The sequence below is a fragment of the Osmerus mordax genome, chromosome 6 (genome assembly GCF_038355195.1).
Source record: "Osmerus mordax isolate fOsmMor3 chromosome 6, fOsmMor3.pri, whole genome shotgun sequence".
Taxonomy (NCBI): domain Eukaryota; kingdom Metazoa; phylum Chordata; class Actinopteri; order Osmeriformes; family Osmeridae; genus Osmerus; species Osmerus mordax.
Window position 1 is genome coordinate 9,407,742 of NC_090055.1, and position 12,850 is coordinate 9,420,591.

A 12,850-nucleotide genomic window follows, 5' to 3' on the forward strand; every position below is an offset into this window, starting at 1 on the left:
TTTGAATATGAAGAGTAGAGTGACAAAAATACCTAAGGCTTCACACAGTAGATGCAGTACACGTCATTTACAGTTGATGCAGTACATCTTCAAGCACCCTAACAGTGGCAAGAATACAGCTTGAAAAACACAAGACGGACAGAAACATTACTTTAAGTCTACTTCAAAATTACAACAATGTAGAAAAACAGACATTGTGTGATCAAAAAACAGCTAGAAATAATCCATGTCCAGTAGATTTGCTTCGAGTAACATACTGTGCAATATATGATTTTAACCATTGTGTGTTGAGAATTTGAATTGACACATTCTGGATTCCAGCATCTCAACACCATAAATACCTTACAGGAAGGAAAACTTTCAACAAATGTGTTTTGCAATCCATGGCATGTAAACTCGTTAATCTGATGCATATGGGACTAACGTTAACTTCATTATTGAAAACCTGTAATTTATTCTGCTGTAATTGAACATAACAAGACAATTTGATACACGGGTTTTAGGACCATAAGGCAAAAGCAAATCACAAAAACCTTTTGTGAAAACATAGCAATATTTTTACATCCATGAAAAGCTTTTGGAAACAAGACTGCTAAGATTCAAGATTATTCTTTGAAAACAGTCAAGAGAATAATACAGCCATCAACAAATTGAAGAGCCTAGGTGGTGAGCATCCACAGTCCATTTGTTAAACAAATGCAAAGTTACTTCCCTTTACCGAGTGCACATTCACAATATGTATCATTTTAACTCAAATTTGTTTGCTGTTAAAATGCTAAAAGTGTATGTAAAGCTGTTAATGTTCTGTTAAAGTTGGTACATATAGTTTGGAATATATTATGTGTGCCCCCCCCCCACACGCACACACACGCACACGCACACACACACACACACACAGAGCTTCCTTGACAGTCCCCTGTGGAGAGAAAAACACTTTCAACAACAAATACATTTTTTGTATTTTTTTATACAGATTGCATTTCCAAGGGAATATTAAATCATGCGGATTTCTGACATTCAGGGCAATATCTAGCATATGATTTTCATTTGATTTCTTTGTCATAACCAGCAAAAAAAAATGCAAAACACAAGAAACATCAAATGTCACTAATCTAACATTTATGCTTACATTTAATTCCTATACTGTAAGTAGAATAATTTGTTTAATTAACTTGTCATTTCCATACAATAGTACAATACAAGAAACATGAGGTGAGTTCCGAAGAATTCATAATGAACTGACACATTAATAGAGAAGTAAACAGATACATGTGTGGTTTTCATGTTATACTGTCCAGAGTGTTGAGGCTGGGGTCATGTAAATGCTGGTATGAATGTAGCTTGATGCAGGATCCAGCCTTTCTCAGGGCTGTCTTTTACACACCCACCCCAACGCATCCAACCTCAACACATTCACCCCAACACATCCAACCTCAACACATCCATCCCAACGCATCCAACCTCAACACATCCAACCCAATGCACCCAACCTCAACACATCCATCCCAACACATCCATCCCAACACATCCATCCCAACACAACCAACCTCAACACATCCATCCCAACGCATCCAACCTCAACACATCCATCCCAATGCACCCAACCTCAACACATCCATCCCAACACATCCATCCCAACACATCCAACCTCAACACATCCATCCCAATGCAACCAACCTCAACACATCCATCCAAACACATCCATCCCAACCAATCCATCCCAACACATCCAACCTCAACACATCCACCCCAACACATCCAACCTCAACACATCCAACCTCAACACATCCAATCTCAACACATCCACCCCAACACATTCATGCAAACACATCCAGGCTCAATACATCCACCTCAACATATCCAACACATCCACCCCAACACATTAACACAACACACTCCAACATAAACCAAATGTTCATGCTCATTAGATCCTAATAGCAAATATATGTCAATAACTACTCCAATCAAACACAACTGTGTAGGTCCAGTGCTTTACACATCTGAACACTGCACCCATCTCGACTCCTCTCTCAAAACTCTTAATAGCTTCCTGTGTAAATTACAGTACACACCCACCCTAACACTGCTCCTTGTGTATGGTAAAAGAGGCATGAACAAATGCCCCGGTGCTAGAATGCAGCTTAGGACCAGTTGGTCCATCTGGAACAACCAGAGCCGGCGTTCAGATCAGACATTGGTGCAGTTAGTGGAGGGTGGTGTGTCCGCCTTGCTGCGGGCCTCCTTGATATTGTCGAGTGGAGAATCTCCAGTGATCTGACAGCGGAAAACCTGCTTGTAGGCCTTCCGGAAATTCTCGGACAGGAAAGCGTAGATGACGGGGTTGACGGAGGAGTTGCTGTAGGCCAGGCAGTGGGCCGCCACTCGCAGGACGAAGGAGGCCTGGTTCAGGGGGAAGGAGCCAAACTCGACCCAGAGATGCACCACATGGTGGGGGAGCCAGGAGAGACAGAACACCACCACCACCACCAGCACTGTCTGAGCTGTCTGGAGAAGAAGCAAGAGACAAGAAGAACGATCGTCATCTGGGTAAGAGTTCTGAAAAGACAGAGAGTATCAGGAAGTGGAGCCTAACACTGGGATACAGAAGAGGATCCTTTCCGGCAGAGGGGATTGAAGATACATCCAGTCTCCAAATGATTCTACTCATCTACTGTCGCCGACATATCAGCATTATGAACCTTATAACCTTTCATAAAGTTGTAATGCAAAAATAATCTATAGTCTTCATTTCTGCCATCTCTGCCCTAACAGGAGGGTAAGATGCTGTAATCAATTTTTCCACAACTTTAAAAAAAGTTACAAGATGCTTACTGTTCCTGGAAATGTCAATTTCATGCTCGCTGGCCAGCTGTGCCTCTAGTCTACATTATGTGAGAGCACATTGATTTACCGCTGTGTTAAATAATTAGCACGCTATGTGGGAGAGATCTGAAGGGGTGAGAACACAATAAGGAGGAATGGTGAGTGAGCTTGAGGTGATTAGAAATGTGTTTGCTTGCCCTGCGACCTAGATTTTAGGTTAAAGAGAGGAGCAGGACGATAAAGGGAGATTACAGAGTAAAATAAATAAATGGGGAAACAGATAGTATAAAAGGGACAAGGGGAAGGGGAGACACAGCCAGACAGATGGACAGCCAGATGGACGGAGAGAGACAGAAAGACCGACCGACAGAAAAACTGAAATCTACACCACAAGGGAGAGCAAAATGAGTAATATTCTCTTTTTTGTTTTGAGATGGCAAGAACAGAACAGGAAAATCTTTTCAGCCCCTTCTCACCTTCTAACACAGAAGTGATTTAAGTCCATCCGTCTGTCTTCTCAAACAGGCGTGTTATAAATTATTCATTTTCAACTGTCAAACATGACACCAAGACTTCAGTACAACTTATAGTTATATATGTTATGGTCTGCTATTAAGATTCACACCACACCCCCACTTTATTCCCTATAGTCTTTGGCTTTCCCGATTAACTGTTGATTATGCTTCCAAGGACAGAGATTGAGCCTAGATTGTGTGTGGACTTATGATGAGTCTGGTTTTCATGAGGTCAGGCTTTGGTGATGGGTGTGGACTGAGGAGCAATTCCCCATCAGGGGGAAGATCAGATAAGAGGAGACTGTTTATGTGTAGTCAGATCAAGTCTGTCTGTTTTCTGCAACTGTAGCCAGCATTCTCTTTCTCTTTACTACAGGGCTTTCGTACAATTTCAGATTTCAGTATTATCTTCCACATACCCCTGGCCACAGAAGCTCACACACAGAGAAACACACCCGGGCAAAGCAGTACATTTAATCTGGATCCCATTTCAAAAGGTGTCATCACCAGTTAAAATTGGGCAGGAAATTGACCTGCTCCCCAGAGACGGGGCCCTGTGTTGGGTAGAACAGAATCGTGGTCGTCCCTTTACCATCCATCCCCAGACGCATTCATCCCTCCATTTAAATGGCAGAGGAAAGTTGCTTAAAACGTGTAATGCCTGACTGCCTGCTTTAAATGAGAGTTTAACTGAGCTGGGCACCTCTTTCATACAATATAAAAGCATTATGCCAGTCAAAAATAAAACCATTAGCCGTTCCTTAGGTCGCTTTCTCTCCCTTACTGCATTCAGATCTTTTTCGGGGAAAAAATCGGCTAGCACATTAAATTATATTAGATTTATGTTTGAGAACCTTAAATCAGAGCTTTAATTGGAGGAAGGGCATGCAGTATAAGAATCAATATGAATCTGTCCTCAGAGAAGGAATGTTGAGGCTAGGTTTGAATAACATAAATAGGAAACCCTCTTTCCACCAGTGAGGATTACCAAGTGGTATTCCTTATTAATCCTCAGGTGGGAGGTAGGTTGTAGTCGAAGGGTTTTGCTCGCTTCCACCAGTTACGGGAGTCACGGGGCTTGTTAGAGGCAGAGAGATTCTAGTTTTTTCCCATGCTAGCTGTTCCTCATGCCTCTGTACTGTCTGACACACAGCTGCCATGGGCTGTGTGTCTAAGGCAGATAGAGGTGTTTTTCAGGGAAGCAGTGATAGCAGCCGTGTTGTCCCAGCTGTCTCCAAACATACGTTTCACAGGGCGTGTGCCACAATGTGGAGACCGGTGCGTCTGGCCAGGCGAAGACCAGACCTACTAGCCAACACACTTGAATACAATTCATTTATTTGAACATCTATCTTGATTGACCAGAGACAAATAGCCACAGTTGACTTTAGTCATTTGACTGGTTAGGACGTCATTGTTGGTGACAGTTTAATATGCGCATGTTTCCACCTCACTGCTTCCTTCTGTTACGCAACTGATGAGATTGTGGGATCTCCTTTCTCATCATGAGGTTAAGGTCTTTATAGACTTGCTGATGGCAAAGGGTAGTGCTTGCACACGACACTCGTGTGGGTTCACATATTGCTGCCCTTCATCTCTGTATTGTACCCTAGATATGAAACTTGCCAAATCAGATGAAGATAGACCCAATTGATAGCATTTTACAGAATTGGAAGATTGAAAAAATAGGCAATGGGTTTTGTAGAATGAGGCTGCCAGGGAAGGATGTCGTGATAGAGCAGAGAAGATGAGACCAGTGTAGAGCAGAAGATCCCAGTGTAGAGCAGAGGAGATCAGTGTATAGCAGAGCAGAGCAGAGACCAGAGCAGAGACCAATGTAGAGCAGAGACCAGAGCAGAGCACACTAAAGACAGAGCTAAGCAGAGGAGAACAAAGAGAAGGGTACAGCACGGCGGAAAAAGGATATAACAAAGCACACCAACACAGAGCATGGCAGATCAGAACCAAGCAGAACTTTAACAGAACATCATGAACATTCCAGAAGCATCTTGACCTGGTGATGATACCGTACTCATACCAAGCATATTTCAAAGTGTTCATTTTACACAGGTAGAGTTCACGATGATGAGAGTGGACCTATACACTCACCAGTCAAATGAACAAGTGCTACACTTTCAAATTTGCTGTGTGAACATCATCTGAATTGTGAAAATGGGAGGACATTCACACTTACCTTCTTCTTTGATGCTTCAGATTTTTTTGACATGTTTCTAAGTTTTTTGTGCAAGTGATTTAAAACCTGTTAACATAAAAAAGCAGACCATTAAAAAAAGGAAATATAAAGATTACAAAAGCAAAAACTACTGATATGATCACAACATGCCATGGTCAATAAATGTATTACTGCAAAAAGATTTCGCACAATTTTCTCTTATATTTTATAAAATTATATTTTCTGTACCGATTTCAGGGAAAAGTGGGACTAGATAATTAAGTTAACTTACCTTTGCGTAACAGAACGAAATGAGTAGAAGGGGTAATACGTAGCCAAAAACAAAAGTGCAAACAACATAGACTTTTTTCTGAATTTGATCCGGCCACACTTCCCAACAATATGTATGATTCTCGCCTCTTTTAAATATGTTCTGATAGTACATGACTGGCGCAGCCATTGCCAGGGACAGTATCCAGATGATCACCACTCCGATAAAAGCGTGCTTTGCTACTCGGATCGACGACGACTTTCTCGAGTGGACAATGGCAATGTAACGGTCCACAGACATCGCGGACAGAGTAAAAATACTCACTAACATAGACACGGTAAAGAAATAATGGATAAACTTGCAAATGAACGCGCCCAGCACCCACGTTGGCATCATATAAATGGTTGACTGGAAAGGGATACAGAAAAGCAGGTAGGACAAGTCAGCGATGCTGAGATTGAGGATGAAAATGTTTGTGGTGCTCCGCGGTTTACCAGGCTTGCTCCGGGCCAGCACCGTGATCACCATTGAGTTTCCCAGCACGCCCAGAGTAAAGATAAGTCCGAACACCAGGAGTGTGATGAAGTTATCCGTGCCGATCCCAAGTAGTTTGTTGGTGGCATCGTCGTAGTCCGTTCCGTTCCATGGAATCCACCGTTCGTCACTAAAGTTGCAACTAAAGTTCATCGCGCTGTCTACTGTCGAGACACTTTTTGCCAGATAAACTAAATAAAGAGTGTAGGACGCATACAGGCATGGCACTTAGGCCTCAAGACTAATGTTTCCCGACACAATCAAATATGACATTAGCAGGGTAAAATGTGATCTATACCGGTAAGGCTTCCAAGACAATTATAAGGCAATCTACCTATAATAACAAATACTCTACAATTAAAAAATATATCTTTTTGTTCACAGTGTGCAGCAAGTCATCTATTCATCCTGCGTGCGTACTGGACACCTCAGCTCTCCAATGCGCACTTGATGCGTCTTCACTGGCGCGCCGTCTTTCTCTAAGCTCAAATACCGCCCTCGCTCCGATTACCTATAAAAAAAATATGAGGGGTTGGGCCAAACTTGTACGTCAGCGGCATAGTACCACCCATATAACTATTTTTTATCGATTTTTAACCCAAGGATCATAAAGCGTTAAAAGATTGCTTGAAGCCAAGGTTGTAACTTTTGTATCAAGCATGTTTCAATTCTCCGCTAGGAGAGTAGGTATGATGTGGCCAGTATATGCTAGATCCTATGGAAGATGTGGTTCAAATTAAATGTATAAAACATGCTGTATGGCTGTATTGCTAATAACCCGGATTGAATGAACTCAATCAGTGAAGCCATGTGGCATTTGGTATTGCCTACCCTCCGCCGTTGTAGAAGAGTAACTGGTTAACTGAGTTAATCAGGTCTTAATTGCTGCTCCTGTGGATAAGTGCATCTTGTGCTGTTGTTCCTGATCGGGAACAAGAACTCCAGAACTCCGCAGTTTAGTCATCTTGCGTGTCAGCTCGTCCTTCTCGTTTTGGTCCTCTGTTTCCTGTGATTTTGCTGCCTGACAACTACATTAGAGGAACATTTATTCGCAGAAAATGGAGACACGAATACGGGTTAACCATCATAGTTAAACTAAAACCCACAGTACACACCACACACAATGTGTGTGATACAATGTATCACACACACTGTGATATGTGCGTAATGTCCCTTTTTTGATTACCATAAAATACATAACTCCTCATATCATTCCAAACAAATACTGCATGTTTGAGCACATTCCTCCAAATACTGCATTTCCAGTATGTTACTTTGACATTTGAAACAAGGAGTGACTGACAATCGCAGTGTTTACCACTTCTTTGTGGTTGCAGTTTTCAGTGGTTTCAATGGTCTAGATTATTGGGATTTAGGGATCAGCAGACATGTCACAAGTCTGGTTTTTGTGCTTTGAATCATGTCTGTCAAAAGCACTTGTTTGTCCATCAAATGTCTAGACAGTCATCACCTCAGACATATAAGGCGTTCTTGATTTTGCCGGCATTTTCAGGCTGGGCGCAGCTGCTTGTGAAAATGAAACAGCAGTGGGTTCACAGACTAACATCCCAGGAACCATGGCAACCGGGACGCAATTATGAGGAGAGTAAGGGGGTCAGGGTGGAGGGGCTCACGGCCGGGTCAGCAGACGGATCACATTCAACATACCCAGCATTATCGCAATCCATGTCAATGTGTCAATGACAGTGATTGTATGGTAGAAAATAGTGTGCTTCAAAACAGTCGCAGAACACACACATGCAGACAGACATGCAAACGCACTCTGTAATGCAACCAACTTTGCACGACGACAAGCTTTCTCACACATCGACACACACAGGCATTACTCATATCAATAAACACCACACGTAGACATCACACACATTGCTCAAACAAAAAAAATTGCACACAGACAGGAGATAAATCAATACATATGGGCAAGAATCACAATACACATCATTGTCACATAGCAGCACACACAGCATGCACATGAAAGCACACCATGGAATGAACAAACACTGAAGTGGACATCAATATCAGCATAATCTGATTGTGTGTCATTAATCAACATTTTTTTTTTCTCCCAAAGGTCACTGTATTGGTTGAATGTAATTTTGTTTGGTATGGAGGAACCCTAGAGAAATATTATAAGGGATGAATAGAGAGAAAGATAAGAAGGGAGAATAAGGCACAATATACTCAGAGATTAACAAACAAATGAAAGTGTCAAGAAACAAAATCATGTATTCGATCATAGATTGAAATTTCAATTACTATAACGTGTACGTTTGTTACGTTTGTTCCCAATGGTATGTCCTGTAACTTAGGGACAGGGTGATGAAGCATTCATTCCCATTCAGGCATTCAGGCACAGAGAATTATTATTCAATCTGAAAACACAGGGGGAGAACTGCTTGACAGGCCATTTGCCGCTCTTTACACATCGGCCCCGCAAATCTCAGAACGATCCCCTACCACTAGATGGAGCTGTTCAATATTGAAGAGATTCGGAGGTAGTTTTTTAGTGCTGTCTTTTTAGAGCTAAATAAAGCTGACATTGATTATATGCTAATGAATAAGTTATGATTGTCTGAGTCTGTTTTTTCCCTGTTGTCAATTCCATCTGTGCGTTTTTCGACTCCTCCTCTCTCTCTCTCTCTTTCTCTCTCTCTCTCTGTCTATAACTCCCTCCAATCTTTTCATAGGGCCGATCTACCTGTGTGTGGTCAACAGTCAGACAGCCAAATTGTCGATCAGATATTCCACTGAGTAATCAGCCTACTCTAAAGTTCAAACCACATTGGTGTATACACTTCCCACACCAATCGTCCCACCTTTCTGAATTTCCGATGACACAAACCCACACCAATGAAACAGATTCTTTTTTAACTCCCCATTGCGGTTGTTGTGCTACTTGAAGAAGGCTCCTGCTGTGACGATGTCGCCCGGGCCCCGAGCCTAACCCCACTCTAGTTGATTAGCAGCGAGCAGACATCAGAGCTGCTTGATAACCATGTTATCCATCTCTGTCTGAGCGGGGACACTGGCTCTGTTCGGCGACCTGCATCTGATCCATAGAAATAGGATGGAAAAACACACACAGGGCACAAGTAGGCACAACTCAAAATAATCGCTCAACTTCCTGCTGTCTAAGTGGAAAACACCTTGCTATGAATTTAAATATCCAATCAGAGTAATTGTATTTCGATGTCATTATGGGTAATGAGAAAACGTTAATTGCTGCCAAAGCCTATTCCAACAAATCAGGAGGTAACAAAGACTAGAAGGAGGTAACTGTAATGCAAATGTAATCCTACTTTACAAAAAACATAGAGGTCAGCGGGGAAATTAGATTTATAGTTCTTGCGTGAGGCATGCAGGCATCTAGTTTGTGGATCGTCAGAACAATATGTGCTTTCAGATGAACCGTTAGATATTTCTGAAAGTAGGCTATAATTATGGTTTGGTCGCAAACACATCTCCATGACAACCAACCAGCCCTTGTCCAAACTGCATGCTGAAAACCGATTTCATATCACTTAAACAGAGACATGTGTTATGATGTACCAATTTATTGATTGACACTGGTAAACTTTAACATTGTTAAACATGTACAGTATTACAATAGATAGATTGTGGGAATAAATGTAAGATAATTCCATTATTGTTTACTTGAAAACAAATTGGAACACTTCCAAACACAATTATCAAGATAGTATCTGTTGCATTGATGGAGTAGCCTAGCACTAAATATAACTCAATGTAGTCATAGTTGTAAACAGTGGCGCCTTAATGCACGGGTTTACCTGGGCTTAAGCCCGGGGCCTCGACCAATCAGGGGCCTCTTAATGATAATACAAAATAATAATGATGATAAACGTCCGTATTCGCGATGTCATTACTCTGCTCTACAGTGGCATCTGGTGTTGTATGTGGAGGCAGGGGAGGCCCCCCCTCCCCCTTATCTAAACAAAATGTAACAAAATGTAACAAAAACTAGAGAGGGTACAATTTGTAGGGTGTGCTGGCTTGCGTCGGTTGCAGATGGGTCCATTTAATATGAAACAAGCTGAACCCCCTTTGAGACAAGCTATTCTAACAACGTTGTCACTGGCAGTATTTTTCAGATGGAATCGCGATTCAAACGGTACCATCTTCTAACTGAAAATATGCCCTCAAACTCGACTTTTTGGTCTCAGTCTAGAGTCCTGCGTGGAGAAGCTGAATTGTGCTACGAGCAAGCTAGCCTAGCTGCTGTTGCTAGCCAAACTTCACTGAGGGGATTGTTTGAATGCGCCAGAAATTAACGTTTCTTTTGACATAAAGTTTAGGCTGTGGCATTGAATACAGCAACGCACCACACAAGCTTGAGTTTAAATACATAATTTATTGTGACATTACTTACTGTACATGCAAGTCTTGAATCGCTTAAATGTATAATGCTGCTAGTACACCACGGCACGATACGATACTTGCTGTGCAACAGCAATGCACGTTGTATCCATGCGTCGTTGCTAACGTGTGCTGACGTTGTGACGTAAGCTAGCACTGAGTTCCCTTCGTTGACACAAGGCACTTTTTACCACAAAAAATAACAATACAAGCAGCTCGTGCGATTGTGCGATTAGCTTGTGGGGGGCCTCAAAAAATGAAAAAAAAGTCCATAGCCCAGGGGCCTCAAGTGCTATTAAGACGCCCCTGGTTGTAAATACCAATTTAGCTTTAGTCAAGGCAAAATCACAAACTATAATTGAAATATAAATGTTTTTCGTTTCAAACACAGATGAAGGGGAGTTGGAGTTGAGGGTTGGTGAGTTTAACTTAACATTCCTCACTTTATGATGCTGTGACTCAGTGGCAGTGGCGGTTCTACATGGGGGGCTACAGGGCTTAGTGGCCCTGTAAAATGTCCCTGGCCCCCTCTGTGCCCCCTCCCCCCCTGAGCTGACTGAATAATAAAACAAAAATGAAATAAATTGATAAAGTAATTACAATTTTATGCGCTAGCGCCAATAGCGGAACTAATGTGACTCAGGTTCACGGATTAATTAAAGCAACGCATCCAAACACTGTTTTTTAATGTGCCCCTCTGATTAAACACTGGCCCCATCTTGGCCCCCCTAGTAGAATTTGTCTAGAACCGCCTCTGCTCAGTGGTCATTCTTTTGGAAGAATATTTGTTTGGCTGTACTCCAATGTGATGCCCAAAGACTGATGTACAATTATGATCAAATTCAATACTGGCTCGAGTCAAATCCAGGCATTAACGCCCTTAAGGTTGTATTGAGGAAAAAAATGGTAAAAATATTCACAACACTGTTATCCCATAAGTGCCAAGGCAAAATAAATAGATTTAGAATGTAGCTAATGGCGCTTGGCATTTACATCTTCGCTTTCCTCAGGGTAACATAGCAACTAAAATAAAATAACGACAATGGAAAAAAAATAACAATAATGGGGAACGATGAAAGAAATACTTTCAAGGATGCTTGTCTCATTTAGCCTTATGTTTTTCAACAGTCCTTGAATAAATTGAATTCCTGATAAGAACAGTCCCAAGTTAACAATTTAATTGACTTGGCTGAACATCCTAAAAATGAATTACAAGACGTCAGTCCAGATGGGCTGTACAAATGTGCCAAAAGTAATACCAGGTATTACCAGTAATACCAATATTAAGGGGCCCTCGTACACTTTGGGTGGCCAGGAGACAGTTAACCCTGTAAGACCCCTTGTTGTAAAATTACGTCACCTTTAGCTCTTTAATTGCTAATTTCTTTTTTGGGAAATACCAAATTTAACCATTAGCATTGCAAGGCAAGACAATAGGACCCATTGGTTATGGATATGTGGTCGTTTGGAGAGCTAAAGGAGATGTTGACATTTTAAATCGTGTCTTACAGGGTTAACCAGTGTAAACAAGCAGAACGAGATAGCAGAGATGGTAAACAGTGGTCCACAGTGGACAACAGGGGAAGCAGCAGCAGCATCCTGGTCCAGGGAGAAATAGTGTACAATACCACAGAGGAGATGTTGTGCAAGGTTGAATACATGCACAGATACAGACACTTACAATTGTAGGCTACAGTATAGGTCTGAGACACACACAACTTTCTGTCTCTGGTGTTAAATTGACATTGGTTTTGTTGTGACCGGTTGTGGATCCATAACATAGGCTACAATTGTGCAACTAAAACCGTTGGAAATGAAATCAAGATTGAAAGGCACCAAATAATTCTCTACACCAAATTACAATATTATATGCCAGCATGCAGATAGGGCTAGGTGACTGATTTACTATAGACACTCACTTTTACTGTAAAAACATAATCATATTATTACAATAATACACAAATTAGTACAGGACAATTGTAACGTTCAAAAGCCTATTTATTCAAAAAAGAGTAATCTCGTGACAGATTATGTTACGATAACGAGAGCCTGCGTGCACAGGCGTGCTCAGCAGACTTTTCTTCGCGGAGTAGCTACATTCCGCCCCACCCCGAACATCACTGACTGTACCTAAAACAGGAA

At 41.7% G+C, this 12,850-nt stretch overlaps 1 protein-coding gene across 1 annotated transcript; it reads right to left on the reverse strand.

Annotated features, from left to right (window-relative positions):
• Nucleotides 1-1,420: 1,420 nt before the first annotated feature.
• galr1a (galanin receptor 1a) lies at nt 1,421-6,489 on the reverse strand. The gene is made up of 3 exons (XM_067237289.1): nt 5,804-6,489; nt 5,533-5,598; nt 1,421-2,505 (listed from the first exon to the last, which is right to left on the reverse strand). Exons 1-3 carry the CDS (start codon nt 6,467-6,469, stop codon nt 2,188-2,190), a joined length of 1,050 nt encoding a protein of 349 aa, XP_067093390.1. The 5' UTR covers nt 6,470-6,489; the 3' UTR covers nt 1,421-2,187.
• Between the last annotated feature and the right edge of the window lie 6,361 nt (nt 6,490-12,850).